Genomic DNA, 24,431 nt, shown 5'->3' with positions numbered 1-24,431 from the left:
GATTGGAAGTAAACTCGATCTCATCGCAACCTTGACACCTTCTTTGGCCCGTCCCCCCATCTCGCCGCGTGAAACAGATAGCCTCGGTAAATTATTCAAAACGTACCCTCTATGATCTATGGAGGCGCCCCTAAGCCTGGCACTGGCAATCCATCCTCCCTGCTCCCCTCTTCTCTCTCCCATCCCATCCCACCGACTGGCCTGTCCGTTCGTACCGCAAAACTCACCTCTTCCTCATCCCGCCCCCCAACCCTTCTCTCTCTCTCTCTCTCTCTCTCTCTCTCTCTCTCATCTCTTCTTCCTCCTTCTGGATCTTGCCGATTCTCCATCCCCTCATCACCCCGTTCCCTTGGTTTTCTCGCCGTCCCTCCCCAACCCGACTCGCTCGCCGCTTCTTCTCACAACAGCGCACACCATCCCCGGGGTATTCCGACTTTTCTGACAGCCGCCACCGCATTTATCCCATCCAACGTCTCCGGACGACGAGCTTACAAAGACGGCCCGGAATTCAATAAGTCCGATAACGTGCGAAGTCTTTCGCGATTGTACATAATAAGCTAGCCGTTCCCGATAACCGCCAACGCGAACACATTTGGACCGTTACTTGTCAGATCGATTGATCAATCTATAGTCGTCTAGAAATGCACAATTTCTAAATGAGGGAAAGATTCACACAACACTCAAGCAAAAATTAGTAAATTTAAGTTAGTAAATAATATTTTGAAATTATTAATGTTATTATATTATAATAATATTAATAAATAATACTAATGTTGTTACGCCAGTATTATTATTACATTTTTGTATTAATAAAACTGTCATTGTTATATTATAAAATTATCACAAAATGCTAATATTACTATATCATATTTTGGAGAGCATGTTCATTGTACATTATCATTTTATCGCAAAATTTATTTGAAATGTGCTATATATATATTAATTTCAATACTCTGAATAATTTTATTAAATGATAATTATATCAAAGAAGGAAATATAGATAGTCGCTACATTAGCACATAATATTAATATCAAATTAAATGGCGTTGTAATGTACTGAATTGGATGTGTTATCCACATTCAGAATGCGTAACAAAGAGCCAGCGCGCGCTCTTCACCGACAAAGACAGCGAAAACGCTTTTGCAAAATGACTACATCGTGTATATGCGCCAGCGAAGGGAAAATTGGTGAGGCAAAGGCGGAGCTCGATAACACACCGCGTCGTATATTTGCATTTCGGATGGGCTCCTTCGGAGCAGCGTGCCTTCCCTCGTAAAACGGAAAAAAACTTGTCTCGCGCGTGCTGCGTTAAATTCTTTTTCCGCGGCAAATTGCCGCACCGGCTGCCAGTGCACTCGCCCTCGAAGCCGTCCCGCAGTCAAGTATTTTCGCGGATAATATTGTATCGAGCAGCGCACACCGCGCGCGATGCACGCGTCAGATGCTGACAAGTATCGGCTTTACATCGTATCTCTGCCGCCCGATTTTTACACGAATGCAATTCGATCATTGTGTTTTCACTTGTGTTTTACAATGCGAGATAAATAGACAAAAAATTAGGATTTATTTATTAAAGAAATAAATCCTAATTAGCACAATTTATTTATTAAATAATGAAATAATAAGAAATTAGATGATAAGACACAATAACGAGAAACGTGTATAAAAAATATTGTTTTCTTAAAACAAAAAGTAGAATATAATGCCGAGGATATGCACTCGTGTTTATAACACATGTCAAGCTTTTATATTAAATTAAATTTGTCACATGCCCAAATGAAGTAACTTAGAAACCGCGGATTAATTATCCCCGCAACTCGATTCGCCGTTACGACTTCGCCATCCGCCTATATGCAGCAGCATTCGCTTACTCGCGAACGAATAATGTTATATTGTGACGTTTGCGTTTACGCGAGGAACACATCGATCCGCGTTGTCGCGTTCCGCCAAATACGATGCCATTGGAAAACGATAAGAGGAGCTCCCGCATGCACTCCCGCCCGCGCCGCTCGCCCGGGAAGCTGCAAATCGATGGGGGTGCGTATTTTATTTAAATTCGCGCGACGGAGAAAGACAAAATGAGAGCGCGCGAGGGAGGAAGAGAGAGACGGGACGCGACGCAAATTTGCAATTTCAAAATATTTCAGTGAAAAAGAGAACGCTCGGCGGGAGGAGGAGATGAATTGGAGGGATAGGGGGCTGGAGGGATTTAAATTCCCTCGCGTCGTCCTCTCGTTCTCGGCGCAATTGTTATTTTAATTCGACTTTTTGTCATTAGCCCGCCCGCGCTGCTAATTCGGCCGAACTCGCCGTGCTTCCATAATGCTTCCTTATCGCCGCTCTCCCTTTCTCTCTTTCTCTCTCGCTTAGTCACAGTCTCATTAAAACGATGTCAGATTGGCGACAGAGTGCTCAGACGGACTGGAGCGCACACAACTCCTGCCGGTTCAAGAGCAAAAAAATTACTTTGTGCCTCACCCAGACGAATGACAGTCCTTCTTGTCCGCTCGCTTCAACGGAAAATGTGCATTTTCTCGATTTGGCGAATTAATTCGCGACGCAAAGCGGCTTTTCAGCGTTGCTATTAGGCGTCTTACGCAAACAAAAGCTACGGCGTACAGAGCACTCGTAAGTATATACTGTTAGTACCATTTTTAGTATAAGTGTAGATTAAGGAAGAGTTACTTAATTGGCAGTATAACAACTTTTTAAATTATTTTAATATTTTAAGATAATTCAAAGTATATTACACTATTTTAATAGCAATAATAACGGTAATAAATAATTAATATGTCAATTGTTTGTGTCTAAAATTATATTCACTTCTGAAATTGTTAACAATCTCCTACAAGTGTTTTCTGTGTCTAGAATTGTTATACTAATAAATCACATAAATTATCCCAATTTTCCACAAGCTATGTATTAGTGTTTCATCAAACCTGCTTCTTATAAATAAAGATCAAATCGCCTAAGCATCAGTTTTGCCCTTTTGAAAGTTTCAATGTATACGCCGACCGTGGACAAAAGGTGACGCGACAGTCTTTTTACCAATGAGTTTTACGAACGCATACTTACGGAAAACCCACGAGATCACGATTTTTCCACGTTCCGAAACTCATCAAAGGGAGACAGGCGTCACGTTCCTTTTGCCGTGTAACGGCTATTCAGATGCAAAAAGGGGGATGAAAGTTGCAAGCGTGTAAAGCCGCGCGAACGCGATGGCCCATGTATCTATAGTGCTATCGGCACCTAGGTCTCGAGCTGAACCCGTGGTGTGGACAGAGACGAGAAAGTGATAGCCGGGGAAATGAAGAAAAATAACGCATCCGGTCGACGAGACGCGGACAACGACGCCGGCTCGTCGCGACGAGGCGGCGGCGGCGACGGTTGCGTTCCTACAAAAGCAATAACGACGTGGCCCGTGGGCGCGTTGAATATTTCATAGGGTAGCCACTATGGATGGAGAGAACCGCGAATGTTCGACCCATTCCTCTATCTAAGCGCACCCCGTCGCCGTTCACCTGTAAGCTCGTGGCAGACGCATGGTGCAAAAGGACACGGGTCCTTTTGCCGCGGCCGAGAGTTTACGTCTGCGAAGAATGAAAAAATATACTCACGTCTAACATTTTAATCAACTTTTGCAGTGATATATTACAGTTATAATTTATATAATCCCTAATAAGAAGAAATATATCGTGTACATATGTGAAATGTACCATTGTACAAATAAAATGTTTTTTTGCAATAATTTTTTTTACAGTAATTCTAAAAAGAATGCTTATATTTATTAGCATCAAAAGTTACATCGATTGAAAAGGGTCAAACCCATGGTCGAAACGTCGTGACGATTATAATTAATTAATTAATATATAAAAATGGCCAGTTATAGGTCGAATAAAAAATCTTTATTGTTATATTAATTATTTACTGGTGAAGTAAAAGTCTCTGATTTGATTTAAAATGTTTTTATTTGTGGAAACGTTGTTACTGCCATCTCGCTAATAATAATTAAAAAATTTGTTAGATGAGATATGGCCATAAGATTATTCTAGATGTGCCGATTTATTGGGAAGCAGTGATTTTTGTGAAGCTAGTAAATGTGTGGTGATTTTTAGGGGAAGTCTTGCTTTATATAGTCTTTCCCATGCACGCAACATTTAACTTCAAGAAGGTTCTTTAGGTCCCTAGAATGTTTCGAAGCGTTTCTCCACGTGGTGCATACTGCACAGTGAAAATCTCATCGCGATGTTCGCTTCTAAGGTCTTGTTTTATTAATAAAAGTGCTGATTTTATTAGGCGATATTAGAGTTGATATTTTATTCAAAACTTCTGTTGCAAGTGAAGGATTGTTAATACAACACGGAAGAGCATCGAGTGAAACGAAGGTTGAAGAATTTGTCGTGAATCATAGCCAATGTGAGTAGTCGTGCATGTGTTATGATAAAATAGTGATGTAAATAGATCGTAAATAAATCGTTGTGGAATATTTCTCATATGTTCTGTGTGCCTTTCAACAAATGTATCGCGGATCGGCCGGTGATCCTAAAATTTCTTTTCAGATCAAAAAGAAAACTTTTGAGATACACAATGTTGTGCCGTAAAGAATTTCTGCTGGACATATCTTCAAAACTTCTTTATAATATTTAATCGTGGAACAGCGGGTGGGTGAGCGATTATTATTGTTGCCTCGGTAAATAGTTGTATTTTTAAGAATAATGCCACGTCATTCCATTGGAAGATAAAGCTGAGATCTACGTGTTCTTGCACGTTCGAATGCACGTGATGTACAGTTATGCTTTTTTCATTGTTAAAAGATGATTATTAATATTTATTTTCACGATCTCCATTTTTTGAAATAAATTAAATTCATTTCAGAAGGCCCTGTTTCTAATTAAAATTACGAGTGATTCTGATTTATCCGAAAATATGCGTTTTCCAAAATTCGGTTTTAACATAAATTTTTTTTATTAAGCGGTCTGATAGGCATGGCATACTTTCTTTGTAAACTTTTTGAATTTTTGCAATATCTTCAAAATTGAAGAAAATATAGTACACGAAAATGTGCTGTGACGTCATACGTTTTGAAGTTGCCGTCATCAAAGAAACTTTAGCAAGCTGTAACTTTCTAAAATTTAGGTTTTTTTTTTTAATTTAAAAAGTACTAAAAATCGGCTTAGATTCTCTACATTAATTATATAGATACCGCTTAATAAAAAAAAATGTTAAAACCGAATTAATGCAATTGTAATAAATGTAATTAACTCTATTATCAAGTTCTATCAAGAATTATTATTTCGATGCGATTTCTATAAATTCCAGAAATTCATCTTTTATTCATATTTATTGTAAAAATTTGTTTTCTTATTCAAATAATTTGCTTTAATCTAAACTCATTACAAAAAATTTATAAATAACAATAGTTATTTTATTTATCGAGTATTATATTCGCAACTCTCTAAAACATTGCGTGCACGCTATTAATTTTTTGCAAGGAAAAGTTGGCTTCTCAGACATCTTTCGCTATAAATCTAGATATCTAGGATGTTTTGCTACAAGCGATCGATCTTTTCTTGCCTCACTATCTTCTACAGATGATTTTAGACCAATACCTCGCACACAGTAATCCACATAACTTCAAACAAAGCTAGCGCTAGGCCATGCAAGATAGCACGCGCTGCAACTTGCAACTTGCAACTGCAGCGTGCAGCGATCGAGATATCTTCTGTGTGCCATGGGCTTTATTCCGTCTCTCGTACCGAGCCACGTGTATACCGGTAAAACGAGGATAGCACACGTACGAAGCGAAGCTTATAGAGAGAACGGAGGCGAGCGAAAACGCCCGCTCGTAACGGAACCGAAGTGGTTGTCGGGGAATTTGCAATTCCCATCGGGCATTCGGCCGCCGTTCTCTCCGAATTTTGGAAAATTCCATCCCGGAACCCCCGGCGGGCTGGTTAAATCGCGCTACTTACATCGATCGATCGCGCACAACGAAATAGCTAACCTCCCCCCTCTTGGCGTTCAAGACACGCTTCATTGTGATTTGGATCTAAACGATCCGCGAGATCACGTTATATAGTTTAGTATCGTGAATTTATACGAGATAAAGTTGCAGTGATATTGAGTCTTAAACAAAACGCGTATATATATATATATATATATATATATATATATATATAATGACATATATATATATTATAAATATAAAATAAATAAAACGATATACACACACACACATATATATACTATGGTTCAGATGTTTGGAGGTACTGCTGCTTCCAAAGAAAAATGTCATAAAACTTTACCGTCTGTTTTAACTAATCAACACAGAATTATTTGTTTCTAATAATTTTCCAAGGAAGTATTTCATTCAAAGAATTTTACCGAGTAAACATGTTACGCCATTGTTTACCATCTATTATGAAGAAAGAGCAGGTTTTCATAGTTTGAGTTAAAAATATAATAAATATCAATTGTCAGAAAAAATCTTTAATTATATTAGAAAAAAAACCATGTACTATATATATATATATATATATATATATATATAATAATTATAAGTAAAAGAGAAATAAAATAAAATTATCGACAATTTAACGTTAATCAAATAAGATTTATACATGCAGAAATAAAGATCGCTATTCTGCAATTATTTTCACAAAATCCTTAGATGAATCTTTTCCATTGTCGTCTCATTCTTTATTTTTTATCTATCTAAAATATTATTTAGCCACATATATATATATTCTGTTGAAGCAAGACTTTCGGCTAGTTCCAGAACGAGCTCTTTTATTCGAAAACGGTTAAGTTTTTTTAATCTACCGCATCGGACCTTCGAAAGTACAATACAATCCTCGTGATGCACTAAAATGAATTCCCTGAAAAGAGAAAAAGAGAGAGAGAGAGAGAGAGAGAGAGAGAGAGAGGGAGGAGACAGAGAAAAAAATAGAAAGAAGAAAAGAATTCAAGCTCCTGTGGATAATGTTTTTGTTCGTCAGTTAAAACGTGAACAAAAGCGACGGTAATGTTCAGCATTCCCAATGGGGTTTTAGTCACAATAAAGCATTGGGTTCGGTAATATTCTAAATTTTAAGAAACGAGTTTCAAAAGTATGGGAGCAGTTTCCATTTTCTCCGAGCTACTTTTTTAAAGCTTCGTTATCGACAATTTTCGCGCGATTTTAATTTCATCTTTCGCGTTTTGCTTGCGGGGAACATCGTAGCCTGCAGTGGCCGATAAAGCGACGAGTGGCGAAGCTATAGGTAATTGATGTATCGTCCTGACTCCGCGCGACCGTTCGACCCCTTTGTATTTCTGACGTCAGGCCAAACCACGACCCATTAGTTACTTGGCGCTTTAGACGCGCACCTAGGTTCCCCATGATTCCTCCGACTTGTCGGTAGTAGGGTCAGGTGGCCGTGAGATTTTGGTGAACTTATGGTTGATTGCCGTAAATTGCAGCGCAGCTAACCAATATTGAGCTAGTGAATCTTCTTCTGTGTATATAGTATATAAGTTTATAGTTCAAGTCAGAATTTAGAAATTTAGTGAGCAGGTAAGTATAGAATAGATTGACTTGCGTTTAACAATCAAGAACTTGCGCTTACTTTCATCTGGCTTTGATCTCATCAGGAAACAGATGTAACTTTTCGAAACAAATATTTCCACACTAACTCTACTGCGTATTCCAAATAAAATCCTTCCTTAATTATATGAGATTATAATTCAGAATTACAGATTTTTTAAAATTGAACTTAAAAATATAATTATCTTTTAATTACCTATTAATAAGGAGTTACCAATAAAACGATATATATTTTATATTTCACAAATCAATGAATTAAATTTTATATATTATCAAAATTTATAGAAAAAAATTAAAAACTATTTATTTATTTAACATAAACAATATATTTTTTTGTAAAAAAAAATCAATTTTGTTTACAAATTTATATTGAAATTCACCTAATAATGTCTAGTAAGGTGAAGATACATAGTGATAGTATCTAAGTATCTATATATCGACAAATAAAGTGTTATTACACTTTCATCTATTTATCTATACAATTGGCACGGTGAAAGATTGATGAACCGATTTTCCTTTAATCTACATTACCTCCCGTAGCGTGCTGCAATTGAAAATCAATTTTCCAAGCACGATACATTAATTCTATAAACGCGTTCGAGGGTCAAGACGAATTGAACGCATTTTGAACGTATTGTAAGCGGGAAAACGAGAGAAAGAATTCGATCATCGCTAGCTATGTTATTCCCGGCTATGAGATATGATACGCGAAAGCGCGGTATAATTCATTCCAATTTCGACGCCCGATTTGTCATCCGCTTGGAACACAATTGCGTGCAGTATAGGTATTACGATGCCGTGTTACGATGCCGCAACTGCTATCATAGAAATTTTAGATTCTACGGTACAAAACTTCTTCGAGACGATTTTCTAACAAATAATACTTTATAAAATATCATATCTCCAATATAATATTAGATCATTTATCGCGCTATCCGTATTGTAATTTTAAAGATAAGATATTTCCTAACTCCGAAATTCGAAAACTCCGAATAGGACTTTCTCAATCACTGACTTTTATCCAATTTTTATCGCCTTTTCTTACAAATTCTAAATTTTATCTTCGAAATTGAATTAATCTTTTCTTTTTTTCATTATTAGGGCACTTCGTATTATTTGGTTACGATTATTTTAACAAAGAACCGCCTTGTTCATTAAGCGAAGATTTGCCTTGAGCTCAGCCTCAGTTCGCGTTAGCAATTCATATTATAGCAAACGAACCTCCGTCTTCGATGCGTTACCGTATTGTAATCCTATGTTATTTGAATAAAGCTTGAAAGTGTTTTACCATTTTCAACCCTTCAGAATATTACGCTGCGTTTCGCACGAAACGGCAGGCGGCGACGCGAAACGAGTCGCTGCTGACGATATAAATTTCCCCTATATTGAAAATCGACTGAGATCGACCCGGTTGTGTTAAGGCGATATGCTCGCCGAGTTTCGCGTATATATCGTAATAATGTCGGAAGCAAGAAGATTTTTCTTGCACCATACAACATTGAAAAAGCAGGCATAATCGAAATATAATTAATAGACACAAATAAACAAATTGAATGCGTAATAGATACGATAGAGGCATAAGATACGAGAAGGGCTTAGAACAAAAGCGAGAAAATTGCAAAAAGCGATAATATCGAAAGGCTAGAGGCTCCAGATCGGTGGTTTCAGTTGAATTTGATACGGCATCTCTGAGCAAAATATTGTCTTCTTGCTCAGCTATTTCTGAGGCAAATACTTTCACTAAACTCTTATAGCCGCGAGGTTACTTACACATTGTAATCATAAACAAATATTGTACTCGATAAAATTTAAAACTTAGTCACGTATAGCATTTGTTAATTGTGATATAAACAGCGCCGTTAACGTCTTTCTGCTCCCAAGAACATTAACGTTGTCGTTAGCGTCAAGAAACACGCACTCGCTCATCGATATGAAACCTGTGAAAAATGATTTGAAGGTAATAGATATGGTGTACATGTAAAAGATGTATAAATATAATACATATAAAAAATATGGTAATAGATCCGGTAATAAAGTACATTCTATCACACTTGCAAAAATATAGAGAAGCATCATCACTAACATTACCGTATATCTTTTTATAGTGTCTCTGTTCTGTCGACAAGCCAATAGAAACAAGCCAAAATTTAATTGGTGACCAAGATCTGATTCCCGAGGAAAATATTGGAGACTCGATTTTGAATGCATTAAAATCTAAACCGAATTTCATCGGACAGGTATATCAGTTTCTAACGATAAAAATTACTTTGTGCTACGCGGACAAAGGACGAGGAAGCATTTTTTAATAAACAAACGCGAGAATATATAAGGTACTATACTACTACATAAAATATGCAACATTAATTAAAAAGAATGCGATTCGCAGGTGAATGCGGAGACGGAGAAACAAATTACGTTCCAACAGATGAGAGAGAATAGCGTGAAGTGTGCATTATGGCTAAAAAAAGTAGGCGTAAAGAAAGGCGACGTAGTAACAATATGCACGCGCGCAATCCATCGGTCATCTATATGCCGTTTCTAGCGAGCATGTATATCGGCGCTATTGTTAATCCGTGGGAGAAGAAGTATTTCAGAGGTATATAGATTTACCATTTTCTGAAATTCAGCACAATTTGTTTTCACGCCAATGCCTAACCCATTTAATTATCTCCTACTTATTCAAATGTTTTTAGACATGATACGAGTTATGTACTTTCTGGTGATAAATGAACCAAAGGTGATCTTTGTCGACCGCGACAATTTTACTCCAGCTTCTCTTATCCATAGTGATCTTAAAAAGTATTAAAAAGGTAATTAAAATCGTAACCACGCACATCGGTGGGATTAACATTTCAATAAGGTTAAACTCCCTGGAAACTATTCTGAACGACGACTTTGATAAGGCCGAGATCGACCAATTTTCCTGCGAGAAAAACCATATGATGGATACTGCGATTAGGACATTTTCTTCCGCTGCGACAACTTATCCCGGTCAGGTAGACATTCCTTACATAGCGTTTACATCTCCGTCAAACAAGCAGATTATGCAAGCACCCGTTATGATTCCCGGTGCTATCGGTTTATGGTACGGATCTTTATGTTGGACTCACGGTCCACTCTTGACCGTTCATGCTATACTTCCACGTGTGACAGCGATAAAATCTGCGGTACTCAGCGAAGTTAATTTGTATAAGACTGTAAAAGAACTATAAGGTAATATGCGGAAGAGAGTATCCGAATTGTTTTGAGAGAGTGAATAAAATATTTTGCATGTGTGCTTCTCAGGTAACGTGGGTGTTTCTTGAAAGCGACGTGTGAAATTCGTTGTTCCCGTTCCATCAAATCCGCGGCCAGAACTTACTTTCGAAATATGACGTATCTACCTTAAAGACAATACTATTCGATAATTGGACAATACACAATCTTGTTCACGGAAAACTTATTTCATCGCTGCCAGACGTTTCTGTCATTCGAGTATACAGTGCGTAAATTATTATAATTACACTCGTCGTAATCAATAAAATTAATGAAATTGCGAAGCAAAAATGTAAAATCGATGATTCTTGAATTATGGGCTGTGTAATGGGCTATTTTAGGTAAACCAGAAATTGGCGTAATCGCCTATCAACGAGACAACGAGCTAACAACCGGATCTGCAGGTTATGTAGCTAAAAATGTACAATTATCGTTTATTAACAAGGATATGGAACATTCGGCTCCAAACAAAGGATTTATACAAGATGCCGATGTCTATTGCAAAACTCCGTATATAACACGTTGTAAGCACGGAACAGAACAACGTATGTGACACGAACTGTTGACTCCGATGTCGATAATCCGTAACAGTTTTTTTTTTAATTGTTCTTATACATTTTGTAAAATAACTGAAATTCAGAAGTTTACAAATGATTACGAACCATTAATGAAGAAATACTAACGATATTGCATCCTACAGCGTGGTGTTTCATCGGAGATAGGGGCTTTTATAGTGAGGATGGCAACATCACCGTTACCACTGATACAGTCATGCAATTTATTGAATATAAAGGGGGCCAACTCTCTATCCAAGAGTTATCGAAACCACGCTACAGCTCCATCCAGCTGTGTCCGAGGTCATTTTAACAGCTGTGCAACATCCTATTGATTTTCTGCATCTTGTGGCTTATGTTAAGACAAATCCCGGAGCAAAGGTTTAAAGCTGGTTGTTTTTGTCAAGTATATATTTATGAAAGTTCAACGTTGAAAGATTTCACATTGTCTTAGGTGACGGTGACGAAGTTGTAGCAATTAGTGGAACGATTTAAACTTCACGAAGTGCGTTTTATTACGTACGATATGCCATGGCTACCAAATGGAAAAATAAATGGAGAGTACTTCCAATTGCTCAATAACTGATCATTACGATATTTCTATTGTAATCATACATATATATTCAAGTATGAATGAATATATAATACTATGATGCTAATAATGCCATCTATATAAGATTAGATTGCAACTGAAGCATGGCATGCATAATACTCTAATATTGTATATACTTATATTTTGTTATTCATGTAACGAAAAAGAAGATATACTTTTTGCGGATATTATTAAAAATTTAAAAGTTACCGAGAATGTGTAAAGACTGGAATAAAAAAAATGCGCTAAATGTTGGATAGCTGTGACGGATGACATATTGACTGAAAGCATCGCCAATGACATTGTTCCTCCCGGCAAATATGGAATTTCTATAAAATTGATTAAAAGAATTGACAGTGATTTTTACAAACGTGTATTATTAGAATGTAAAAATTGTAAATGTAATAGTAATAAAAGACTACGTAAAGCAAATACAATTACATTATTATAATTAATTATATTAATGTAATACATAATAAAGTTACAATCTAAAATTTTTGTATAAAATACATTGCCTGAAATTCTTTCGATGCCAAATTACAATACTATAATTTCATGTCCGTGAACAAAAAAATCGTAAAGTGCGTTTTTCCCGATGCAGTTGGGAAAAATTGGTCTTTAATAAAAATATGACTAAATGAGACAATCGGTCAAAATATCTTCATACTGAAGAAAAGAAAGAAAAAATATACACTTTCAATTAGCCATCGGATTTTTATAGCAATACGGAAAAAAACAAATTTCTCCGAAAATCGTAATAGTACTTAATAACAATGAAAATTTTGACTCCCTCGAATTGATTCTTAACGGCGACTTTGATGAGATCAAAATTGGCGAATTTTCCTGCGTAAAGAAGGATCCAACGGTGCCGATGTTTGCTACCATTTGCAACTTATCCTAATATTGAACAAATGTTATGTCGACAAATTGTCGATAATGATTCGAGTCAGTAATTTTGAAGAACATAAAATCACCCATCTTTTACATTTATGAATAATTCTATATTACTTAACATGTTATTATTTGATTAATAAATCGAGAAATAAAGAAAATATTTTTATTTTTCAGCAAAATAAATATTCAAAGCTGCAAGTGGCAAGGTGTATTGAATTAATGGAATAAATCAAATCTGAAGAGTTTAGAAAATTATTCGGCTATATTTCAAAGACGCGAAATATATAAATAAAACGCAAAACAGAAGAGAAAACATTGTCACGTAACATCAGCTAGAAGCAACTTGAAAGGACATCTCTAAACAAAACAAAATTGTTTTACTTATAGCTGTAACGCCATTTCGCGCGCACACATAAATAAATATCAGTAGAAATTAAAACTTGTGTCCGATGCGGTACAAGAAGAGCTATTCGACATTTCTGTGATTTCAATAAAGTGTTCTCAGCATTATTAATTTAAACAATTTAATAGCGATATGGCGCCTAAGGTAACAGATATATATAAACATAATAGAGAACTCATTCTATATTACATTATTAAAAATGTAAAATTAGTGACATTATCGTGCTTCTTTTAGGATATACCTTCACCCGAGGAAAAAACTAATGTACTGTTCGGGGAAGAAGAAGTAGTTCATAATATAAATATTGGAAATATGATTTTGGACGCATTTAAATCTAAGCCGGATTTTATCGGTCAGGTAATAATAAAACTCTTTCCCCAATAATAAGATTTATATTATACCCAGAGAAAGCATTCGAATAAGAAAACATTATAAACGAATATAGCATCTTATTAACAAAAATGTATTATAATGCCAACGTATTTAATACCAATGCGACTGATACGTCTTGTAGATAGATGCAGCGACGAGAGAGGAAACTACATTCAGGCAGATGCAAGAGAACAGCGTGAAGTGTGCATTGTGGTTACAAAAATTACGCTATAAAAATATCGTAATATCAATATGCACGTCATGTAATCAAATGCTCGCCTATATACCGTACCTAGCGTGTTTATATACCGGTATTACTATCAATCCGTGGGATGCAAGCTATTTCGAGGGTACATCGATCTCTTTCTCTAAAATTCAGCGTAATTTACCTCTTCACATATATACCTACATATCTTTTATTTGCTCAATAATAAATATTTTTTAGATGACATACGACTTATGTATTTTCTGGCGGAATACGAACCGAAAATAATCTTTATCGATGGTAACAATTACAAGACGCTCATACGAGTTATCAGAAGCTTAGTTAATCAAGGAGGAATAACTCCTTCGAAAATTATAACTTTCGATAGGGTTGAAGGTGTCGATTCTCTCGAATCAATTCTGAACGCCGACGTTGACGGAGCCAAAATTGACACGTTTTCCTGCGACGAAACGGATCCTATGACTATTATGGCAGAAATGTTTTCTTCCAATGCAATAAGTTATCCTGGTAAAGCAAACGTTCGTTACTTCGCGTTGGCGTTTCCGTCGAACCAGGAGATACCCGCAATGTCTCCCGGTGACGTTGGCCTATGGTATGGATCTCTAGTTTGGACCCACAGTCTGATATTGACCGTTCGCAGCATTATTTCGTACGTGACAGTGATAAAGTCCTCCAATTTCACCGCTGAAGACATGTACGAAACGATAGAAAAGTACAAGGTACATAAAAACAATCAAATTTTTTTGTTTCGAAAATTAATGAAGTACGAGATATTTATTACGCATATTTCAGGTGAAATGGGTGTTTCTTGAAAGCAAAATGGGCCGTCAATTATTTCAAACCGATGTTCGTATGTATGATATCTCTTCCTTGAAGCAATTGATATTCGGTGATTCCACCATCGAGCAGAGTACTTACGAAAACCTCATCGAGTACTTTACAAACGTGTCTATCATTCAAGTGTACAGTACGTATAATTTTAACCAACTGTCAATAATAGGAATGTATTGTGTGAAATTGATATTTATTGGATTTTTCAGGCATACCAGACTCGGGCATAATTGCTACTTATCAGCGGGACAATGATCCGATCGCGTCCGGCGGTTATTTGGCTAAAAATATTCAATTAATGATTCTTAATATACAAAAGAAAAAAGCTTTAGGCCCAAATGCACTAGGCGAGATTTGGTATAAATATACGTGCAAGTGGTGCGACGCTGAAACATGCCAATCGCTATTTTGTTGTAATAACCGAGTGAACAAGAATAAGACTAAGAATAAGAATAAAGCGAAGCAGTTCGATAGCGCTGCTAGTCAGTATAATGATTTCTCTTGATTAACGTATTGTATGCTTGTAAAAGGCTTGCAAAAAAACTAAGTATTAATTAAAAAATAAAATAATATTATATGTTTTCAGTTACATCTACGTGGCATTGTACCGGAGATTACGGCTACTACGAAAAGGACGGTAAACTCATCATCATCGATAATATAAACCGCCTTATTAAATATAAAGAATTTCATATCTCACCTCTAAGAATTGAGAAAGTGTTACAATGTCATCCGGCTGTGGCGGAAGTCACTGTACTGCCTGTGCCAGATATTAATAATGGTCAACATCCTAGAGCTTTTATCGAGATAAAACATGGAGCGAAGGTTCGAACCTGATTGGTTTTTTTTCCCCGTAAAGAATTAAGTAAGAGTTTCTGTTTACGAAAAATTCACATTGTTGTATCTTAGGTGACAGCAGAGGACCTAAACCAACTTGTAGAAGAACATTTGCCCGACATCTATAAACTGCGCGGGGGAGTGTACGTCACGACACTCATGCCACATCTTCCCAATGGAAAAATCGATCGGATGCTGGTCCAGCGCCGGTCGCTGTCCACTCTGTGATTTAACGTTAACAGTATTATTTTTTTTTTTTACAATCGATAGAAGTGTTTCAGTAGACAATTTTATAACAAAATGCCCGAAAATCATCGAATGTCAGGTTTCAATGACAGATTCTTTAGTCAATTAAGATGATCAAATGATTTTTAAATAATTTTAAAAAATGACCACTTCCTTATCAAAAGGAAATGATTCAGAGATTATGACTTGCTGCAATATTTAAATTTATTGCTACATATATAGTTTTATAACTAAAACTGAAATTAAAAGTCTATTGAAACAAATTCCATCTAAAGATTCTAATGATTGTAATTTAGTTAAGAGCTATTCAGCTAAAGTTTATTTCGCGAAAATTCAATGCCCTTTTTTGTCCAACATTTTTAAGTTGTTCGTAAATTTAGAAATAATTTGACATTTAAGGGAAGCTGAACATTGTTTGAAGAATCTCCATTAAAAGAAATATAAATACAACGATTTTGGAATAAGGTCGAATTAAATAGTACAGAGAGAAAAAAATCATGAAACTCTCTTAAATATAAAAAAGTATTTTTGTATGATATTTCACGATAAAGCGAATTGTTATAGTGTGAGATTTATCAGTCTATAATATTTCGTGATATAAATGTATGTAGAATTAAATGACTTTATAGTATTAAATGACTTTCTTATTTTGTATAAAAAATATATTAATAATGCAAGTTTTTAAATTGCATATGTAATTACGGAAATGCTACGGAAATATTGATAAGTTTGACAATAAAGTTTGAAAATATAAGAAATAAAGAGAGAACTACTATACGAACAGTACATGTTACAGTTTTCTTTCATTCGTTTCTATATTTTTGATCTTAATAGATGAAACAAAAATGGATAACAATATTAAGATCGAATGGTTTAGAACTCTTTCATTTTCAAAGTCTTCTTGTCTCAGATTCCCTTAATGAATTAATATTGCCAAGTTGCAGTATTAACTTTATAAGCCCGTCAATGAAGAAAAACTCACAGTAACACACTGTTTTTATATTATCCAATTATACTCAATTTGAGTCAATTTTTAACCATTTTTCCTATCTAGGTCGTCACTGCTCCTACTCAATGTGTCATTAATTTAACTAAACCAATGGAGGTAAAATAATGCTGTTTTGCGTTAAAATAAATTTCGATACGCGTGATAGTTAAAAATAACAAAATGTTATTTAACTAAAGATATTGGTTTAAATTTCATCCAAAGAATAATTAGGAATGGAAGAATCACAGTGAAAATATGTCAGCGTCAACGAATTTTTTTTTCACCTCGAGGATGGCAGATATTCGAGCAATGTCACTATACGGTGAGACTATTAATCAGCAATCTATCGTCAATCGTAATGTCTCGCATTCACGCGAACTAAACGCAAATAAAAGATGAAAGGCACCGATCAGACGAACGCGCGCGCGCGCGCGCGTGATAGTAATCACTTCCAATAAATTGCATTCCTTGGCATGTACGTGCAAAAAACGTCATAAAAACATCATCAATCTACGCTCTACGATTTAAGCGAGTTCTTACGAAGTTTTCAGACACCCTCAGATATTAAAATTTTAAAAGATATAAGTAAAAAAAGAACAGTTTTTTCATATGTTAGAAGAAAATATTAATAAATAAGAATAATTACAAGTATAATTCTTTTTTATCTTAACTTTCGATGTGTGGAAGTTCGCGATGTTTTATTGTTATTATATTATATTATATCCTCCTGTGTATACATATATATTACCTCGATTATCATTAAACATTTCACATACACGAAGTGTGATTTATGCGACCTACACGGGCACGTCGATATTGAAATAAGTCAGCAGATCGGATTTGACGTTCACTTATACCGGATGTACGCTTTACATATCGATTCTGGTACAGAAATTTCGATCGCCACCGGGAGTAGGAAAGTTAAATGCGATCTCTCAAAGTGACGGTTGGTAATGGAGGCGGATTACAATTTTCTTGTGCCTCGAGATTTCATTGAATATGAAACTTGCCCTCCGGCCATTCGAACGATAGCCCTCCCGCATGAGATTCGGCTATGTAAAATAGGGGTCATATACGGGGTGTTCTGCTCCACTCCCTACATATAACGAAAGGTCTCCCTATAAGAGTAACTCAGGTCTATTTATCTTCCAAGTAATTCCGCTTATTTAATGAGGGAAAAAAATAACTTCTTGAAATTTTATTAAAATTTTACATGTATCTTAAAATAAATATAAATTCTAGTATACTATAAATTTTTGCATTTAATTATATATAATTCAAAAACAAATATAAATTTCTAATCAAGTATCTACATACTTGTGTGGTATCTACATACAAAATTGTTAAAGTTAGTTTAACAATCGTGTATTAAAAAAGTAGGTTAAAAATTACATATGATATTAAAAAATATATTCATCTAAAATTATCTGAAAGATAAGCTTTTATTTCCTCTTTGCGTTCTTATATATATATATATATATATATATATATATATAAGTTTCTCAAAGATTTTGTTTTATAGAGTCTTATATTTTAAAAGACTATTCCAAACGCGATACTTTGTATTCACTGTGCACAAGTTACTATAAAAGTTTGAAATGCGTCTTGTTAAAGAATTGATTCCACATCGATCATCCAAGATCAATAAAGCCAATAGCGACTTCGCGACACCTCGTATATAAACAACATGCATTTCACAAGCCGGCGATAACAGTCGCGTCCCTTATATAAGTCGGCCGGGGTCGCGAACTCGATCGACGCGAACTTTCGCTATAATGCGACTTGTAAAACGCATGAGAGAAGGCGGTGTCGTTTAAAGTTTAAACGCGCCATCGCAAGTTCTCGCGAGCGGATTCAGCGAGCTAGCCATTATCCGCCAAGTTCCGGCTTGGCCTGATGTCCTCGCGCGGATTTACACCCCGTGTGCAATTCGCGTTGGGGTGCATCTAAAAACAACAGTCCGGCTCTGCGTTGGTTCTAGGCTGGCTTGATACAAGAGAGAAGACGCGTGTATGCGATGGCGACGGTCGCAAAGCCGGACGAGAGCTTTGTGGTGTTAACGCGCGAGTTTCGCGCGAAAACGAAGCGAACTTTCGCGACTGGCACGACCGGTCATAAATATTCCCGGACAAGATTGAAGCGATAAATTCGCAAACTTTCTCGATCACCGGTGTTTTAATGGCCGCGACGAGTCTTTGGTGATGCCCGCCGCCGAATTGCATGCGGGATCACTGACCAAAAAGTTGCGATAAAAGTGCGACGATTCTGCGTAGTTATGCGACGATCTTCAATCCTGTATATCTTAATTTCTGTAATAAGTTGAGCGAATTTGTTCATCAAGTTCTGGTAAAAAATACGGGTATATATAACGAATTGAACATATTTAATAAATTCAAATTTTTATTTGTTGTCGTTTTTCAATTTTATCAGCAATAAAACTAGAAATTGATGCAATTTGAAAACTATTTTACTACTTTAAAATTTTAATTAATTAGATGAAATAAGATTATTATATATAAAATTTGGAATTGATTAATTATAGTATAATAACTATATACTAATTGTAAGTATATAAGTATAACTATATATTCATATGCAATTTTAAATATTAGCGAGAATAGATTGTGACGTAATGGCAAGGACTGATGTTATAAACGTTCTCGATAATATCAGGATTTCAAAGAAGGATACACGACTCGGATCAGTACAGTGAGAGAATATAATCTTTATTATACTTTCGAGAGATAAATTAATCGTACTGATAGCTTTTGTGGTGTCTCTGCGCTACTATACTGTCGCCGGGCGCTCCGCTCCTCATTCTCTAGCTCGCGCCTTATCTTTTGTTTACAAGCGATGCCCCGGGTGCATTCCCTCTATTTTTCCAGAACAACTGGAGACTTGAATTTACTCCTGGATAGGGTACTAATTCGTGAATATAGTATAGTGTAAAAATGTTTTTTAAAATTACCAAGTATTTTATTTCCAGTGGGTCGATAATAATCTATCATGCACGAAATTATATTACGGATCGTTCCTCAGTATAAAGTATATGTATAATTGATATATTTAACATTATTTTTTAAATTTTATTTCTAATTTTAACATTTAATCTATTTTCAAGGACTGTTTTATTTTTCACAAATTAAAATAAAAAGATATGTTAACTTGGAAAGAAAGAAACAGATCTGTTTTAATAGACGACAACGCCGCAAGTTCAACGATGAATTATGGCAGGACAGTTCGGATGCATTTGGCCTACGGGGATTATTTGGTTCTGATGAATCAAATCTGAATTAAAAAGAACTAAAAATTAAAAATTAAATTTTCTTTTGTAAACATTTTAAAATAAAAATTTCTTAATGTACTTCTCCTTTATCTTTTTTTTTCTCTGCTTTCTTTTCCTATAAAAAAAAGTAAAATAATAATAAAAAATAAAAAAAAAAAATCATTTATATCAAAAATTATTAATAAAATAAATACCACAATAAAGGGAAAAAGAAAATGCATATGAGAAAAAAATCAAAGTTAGAGAAACTTTTGCTGCTGATAAAGTATTTCGATAAAATAATTGTGATAAAATGTAAATATATATTGTCCAAGTTCGGTATGCTAATAGACATATAAAATGCACTGCGAGCACCGGTCATCGTCGGTACCAAAAAGATCTCAATGTTCTCCTTCGTGGATAACAGATTTTTACAAGTTAAAACACGCGAAAAGGCTCTTTCGCGGAAGTAAGATTTCAAAGTGCTGGAGAGACTGCCGGATATCTGAGAGTAAAAGTGGCTTCGATAGTCGATTCTCAAAAGTCTTCGTAGGGCGAGGTGAGCGAAGTCTCGACTAGATTGTCGAGAAGGAGCGCAACTTTCACGCTTATCGACAACGAGGCGCAGTTCCGATACGTGCTTTAATCGCGAGCTTTGATATAGGACGAATCGATAGCTGCACGCTGGTAGCGATTGCTCACAAGGGATTCAACGAGAAAGAATCTCCTTCCGGTTGGTAACTTGCACTCTCTCGCCGCTTTTACGACCGGAAGATTAAATAACAAACAGGAAGCAGTTTTTTAATCTTTTTTAATTTTTTTGAGTCAAAGACGAAAATATTTATGAAAGAGAATGTGCATATTTTTATGCCACTCATTTATAAAAAATACGGTCAATACAAAGTATAAGATAATTTAAAATAAAATTGATGTTTAAAAATCAAAATTAAGAAATTAAAATTATTCTGACATTAATGTTTATGTATAATTATTATATGAAGAAAGATATAGAATTTATGTGTATCTTTCCAAATATAGAAATAATTAATTTTTTCTAAAAAAAACTAAGTTTGTTAATTAAGAAGAAATCCTAAGTATTATCTAGACATTTTGTGACACCCTGACGTGCATATTACGGTTGCGATAATCCGCAAATCCGGCGGAAATTCATTATTACATCGTAATGATAAGCAGGCGAGAGGACATCTGGGAATATCGTGGCATCGATTTCCATTCGATTAATAATGAATGAAAGTGCAAAAGCCGAAGCGAAAGGGGTTTCGGCCGTGATAATGATAAGGACACAATAGAGTGCAATCGGTGCAACTGGGCACAAGCGAGCTAATTCGAGCGGCTGGCCGATAGCCCTCGGAAATGCCGATCCAATTAAGTCGGCGCATCGCGTTCATTCATCGCCAATTTCCGCGAGTTAGACTACAGACCGCGATATAATAGCTTGCGTTTTGCGATTATTTCGACGCGTATCAAATACAAAGTATTCGCAGAGAAAGTGCGAGATATGTGTATATTTGCAACCAAGTTTCCAACGCTTGGCAATATCTCAGAATTTGTTCTGTGAGAAAACTATACACACATAATAAGAGATCAAAATTAAAAAAATTATCTATTAAAGTATAAATAAAAAAAAATTGCAATTTGTGTTCAAAACAAAGACACAATACACTGTTAAATTAAAAATAAAATAAGTGTAATATGTATAGCAATTTTAATAAAACAGTAACTAATAAAACAAATAATTAAAAAAAAATTCGTAAAATTTTCTTCTTCAATTATTCTTAAGCGCGAGTTTTGGTTTATTTGAAATCTTTGTTAACAAAATTTAAAATCAATTTTATCACTAAGATATTTAATACCGACAGTGAAATAATGTCGCTCTATTAAATTTTTGTTTGTAAAAATCCTGCCATTTCAAAATTTATCTCGGACTTCTCGAACAAGTAGTCATAGCTTTCAAACACCCGGTACAATGTAACGCTGCTGCACTTCGCAAGCGCGTTCAGCATTAATAATTCTTATCTTTTCATCCGATCTTTTCGTCCGAGAGAGAAGCTCGCCTCTCGAGCTGCAAGAACGGCGACACTCGAGAATATTTCGCAGTCTTTCCTCTCGACAATCCCCCATCTCCCTATCTCGATCTTCAGCTCCTTTTCCTCGAAATGTATTCGAGGATGCAGCGTGACTTCCGGTGGGCGAGCGGAAGTTGCAGAGAAAACAGAGCGGAATATTTAAGGTAATGCGCTACAAAGAGAGAGAAGAGAGAAGAGAGAGAGAGAGAGAGAGAGAGAGAGAGAGAGAGAGAGAGAGGGGCGCGTAAACCGAATTTCTTCACGAAACGCGAGGGTGAGAAGAGACAATGCAAGACAGGGAAGGAGGAAAGGAAGAGAAGGGTCATTGGTCGATGGCAAAGGCAAAGACAGAAGGTAGCCAAAGAAAAGCCGGTCTTATTTTCCGTTCCTCAGATGGTCTCTTTTTCTTCCGGCGAAATAAGATTGACCCACACCTCGTTAGAGAATCATTAACAACGCTTGCATTGCCACTTCCGACAGACGGAATTCCCCATTTCCTTCGCGGTTCTTTCTTCACCTACCGTTCTTTCCGCCACGATCAATATAAATTCCCAGATCTTCATCTCTATAAAAGCGTATATAGTAAGTGCTATAACAAAGGTAATAAATTTTAAATCGTCTCTCAAATTTTAAGATTTTCTCGCTCGTCAAATTGAAGGAAACGAAAGTAATAACATTACTATCCTCTTTGTAAGTATATAAACGGCCCTTTTTCTAATAAAAAAAAAATTTTTTCTTTATAATCTTTGTTAATAATTAAAGACAAACTCATAAATTCTTTGTCAATGGTATTGTATTTTTCCGGAGCTGTAATTATTTTTTCTTCTATTTGTTAATAGATATCTTCGTACATTTGGCAGAACATCTATCTTCGCGCTTATATTTTTCTCGATATCGTATTTTCTAAGGTTCTCAATTTTCTTTGCTTTTACATTATATATTGAACAGTTTCGCGTTTATTGTGAAGTTCTCTTGTACGTCGCATTTTGGCACGGAACATGATTTAGACAAATGCATCACCGGGGTTCTTGTTACTACGGTGACTTGTCTGTTTAACCGCTACGACACGATATATCGCTATGACAGCGATATGTTTGCGTCTGCGTCTCCGAAGAGGACTTCGAACGCGCTCTCGCCTAATTACGGTCTAGACGAAGCCCTCATTGTACCTGGCATCTCTCTTGGCGTTCTCTCGATGATTAGCGCGTTCGCGACGACGACGACGAAGAGATATGTACATGGCGCGTCACGTAATTCTAGCTGCGAACGCAGCTGGCAAGCTTATTGCTCCGGGACGCTGAGCTCGAACAAAATATCGCCCGCGAAGCACCTTCGAGATAATCCTGACTTTCGATCATGTTTAACGTGAATCGCATTTTTGTTGTTTCATATATACGGGAGTTAATGTTCTGTACTGTTTTAATTTTTCGGACTAAAATATTCGGACAAAAAACCTTGTTATGTATTATTATATATTATTGTAATATATAATAAATATTGCACGATTGTCAGTATTTTTACTTAAAAGTATAATACAAATTAATTAAATTGTAATATATAATAATTATTAAAAAAAATTGACATTGCAGACATTCGAATTCTCGTCGACCACAAATGAAAAAATATATCATCGTACATTTTCAGTTCCCTCAGCCACAACACTTCTTCTTACCGCGTGACAGAGTTCTAATATTTATCTTATAGCTGGCCAGACACACGCACGCATGCACGCACGTACATTCGCGTGCACACACGTAGAAAGTGTTGAGGGACGAGGAGTGATTGTGAGTAAGAACTGAGAGTGTATGCGCGAAAACAAAACGGCAGTAATATGATCATTTGATTATCAATGGTTATCCAGTTGAGACGCTATACTCGTTACGCTACGACATAGTACAGCAACGGAGCGAGAAATATTATAAGCCTGTTTTAGCTGAACTTGTTGCACGGTTTATCTTTCCTCCTCTTCTTTTCACGTTGGAGAGAAAGAGAGAAAAGATAAACCGCGCAAGAAATTCAGCTAAAAAGAACAGACCATATGACACAACAGTATAGTTGTAACGCGTAAAAACGTGTTATATATTTAAAAAATTAAATATTGTGTGTTATATATACGCGTGTGTGACATAACAATGGGAAATCAAAGAAGGCTACATGGTCGATCTAGATTTAATATAGTTTAACATTTCACACACGTTTAAAAATGTTAAAGAAATATATAATAATAATAATTGGCTAATGGCGAGAATTAAGTAACAGATTAAATAATAGGTAATGATAAACTATGCTGTATAA

The 24,431-nt window shown here is 35.7% G+C and overlaps 1 protein-coding gene and 1 pseudogene across 2 annotated transcripts; both read left to right on the top strand.

Moving 5' to 3' along the window:
• Window positions 1–9,469: 9,469 nt before the first annotated feature.
• On the top strand, window positions 9,470–12,387 carry LOC143904145 (uncharacterized; annotated as a pseudogene). The gene is made up of 8 exons (XR_013258859.1): window positions 9,470–9,543; window positions 9,692–9,823; window positions 9,973–10,182; window positions 10,280–10,816; window positions 10,872–11,067; window positions 11,183–11,386; window positions 11,542–11,776; window positions 11,850–12,387. The product of XR_013258859.1 is annotated as an uncharacterized LOC143904145 (transcript).
• Window positions 12,388–13,090: 703 nt separating this feature from the next.
• LOC143904144 (luciferin 4-monooxygenase-like) lies at window positions 13,091–16,482 on the top strand. Its single transcript, XM_077418497.1, has 8 exons — window positions 13,091–13,428; window positions 13,519–13,641; window positions 13,799–14,006; window positions 14,102–14,601; window positions 14,675–14,849; window positions 14,923–15,195; window positions 15,300–15,538; window positions 15,623–16,482. The coding sequence occupies exons 1-8, from the start codon at window positions 13,417–13,419 to the stop codon at window positions 15,776–15,778; spliced, it is 1,686 nt and encodes a 561-aa protein (XP_077274623.1). The 5' UTR covers window positions 13,091–13,416; the 3' UTR covers window positions 15,779–16,482.
• Window positions 16,483–24,431: the final 7,949 nt, after the last annotated feature.

Source organism: Temnothorax americanus, unplaced genomic scaffold (assembly GCF_048541705.1).
Source record: "Temnothorax americanus isolate GAGA-0224 unplaced genomic scaffold, ASM4854170v1 Scaffold5, whole genome shotgun sequence".
In the NCBI taxonomy this organism is placed as follows: Eukaryota; Metazoa; Arthropoda; class Insecta; order Hymenoptera; family Formicidae; genus Temnothorax; species Temnothorax americanus.
This window is presented reverse-complemented; position numbering and strand designations above follow the sequence as displayed.

What these genes read in the sequence shown, in the direction of transcription:
- LOC143904144 (XM_077418497.1), top strand. An exon ending in AAACGATAGAAAAGTACAAG is followed by an intron (nt 14,602 to 14,674) that starts GTACATAAAAAC and finishes CGCATATTTCAG; the next exon opens with GTGAAATGGGTGTTTCTTGA. An exon ending in GTCTATCATTCAAGTGTACA is followed by an intron (nt 14,850 to 14,922) that starts GTACGTATAATT and finishes TGGATTTTTCAG; the next exon opens with GCATACCAGACTCGGGCATA.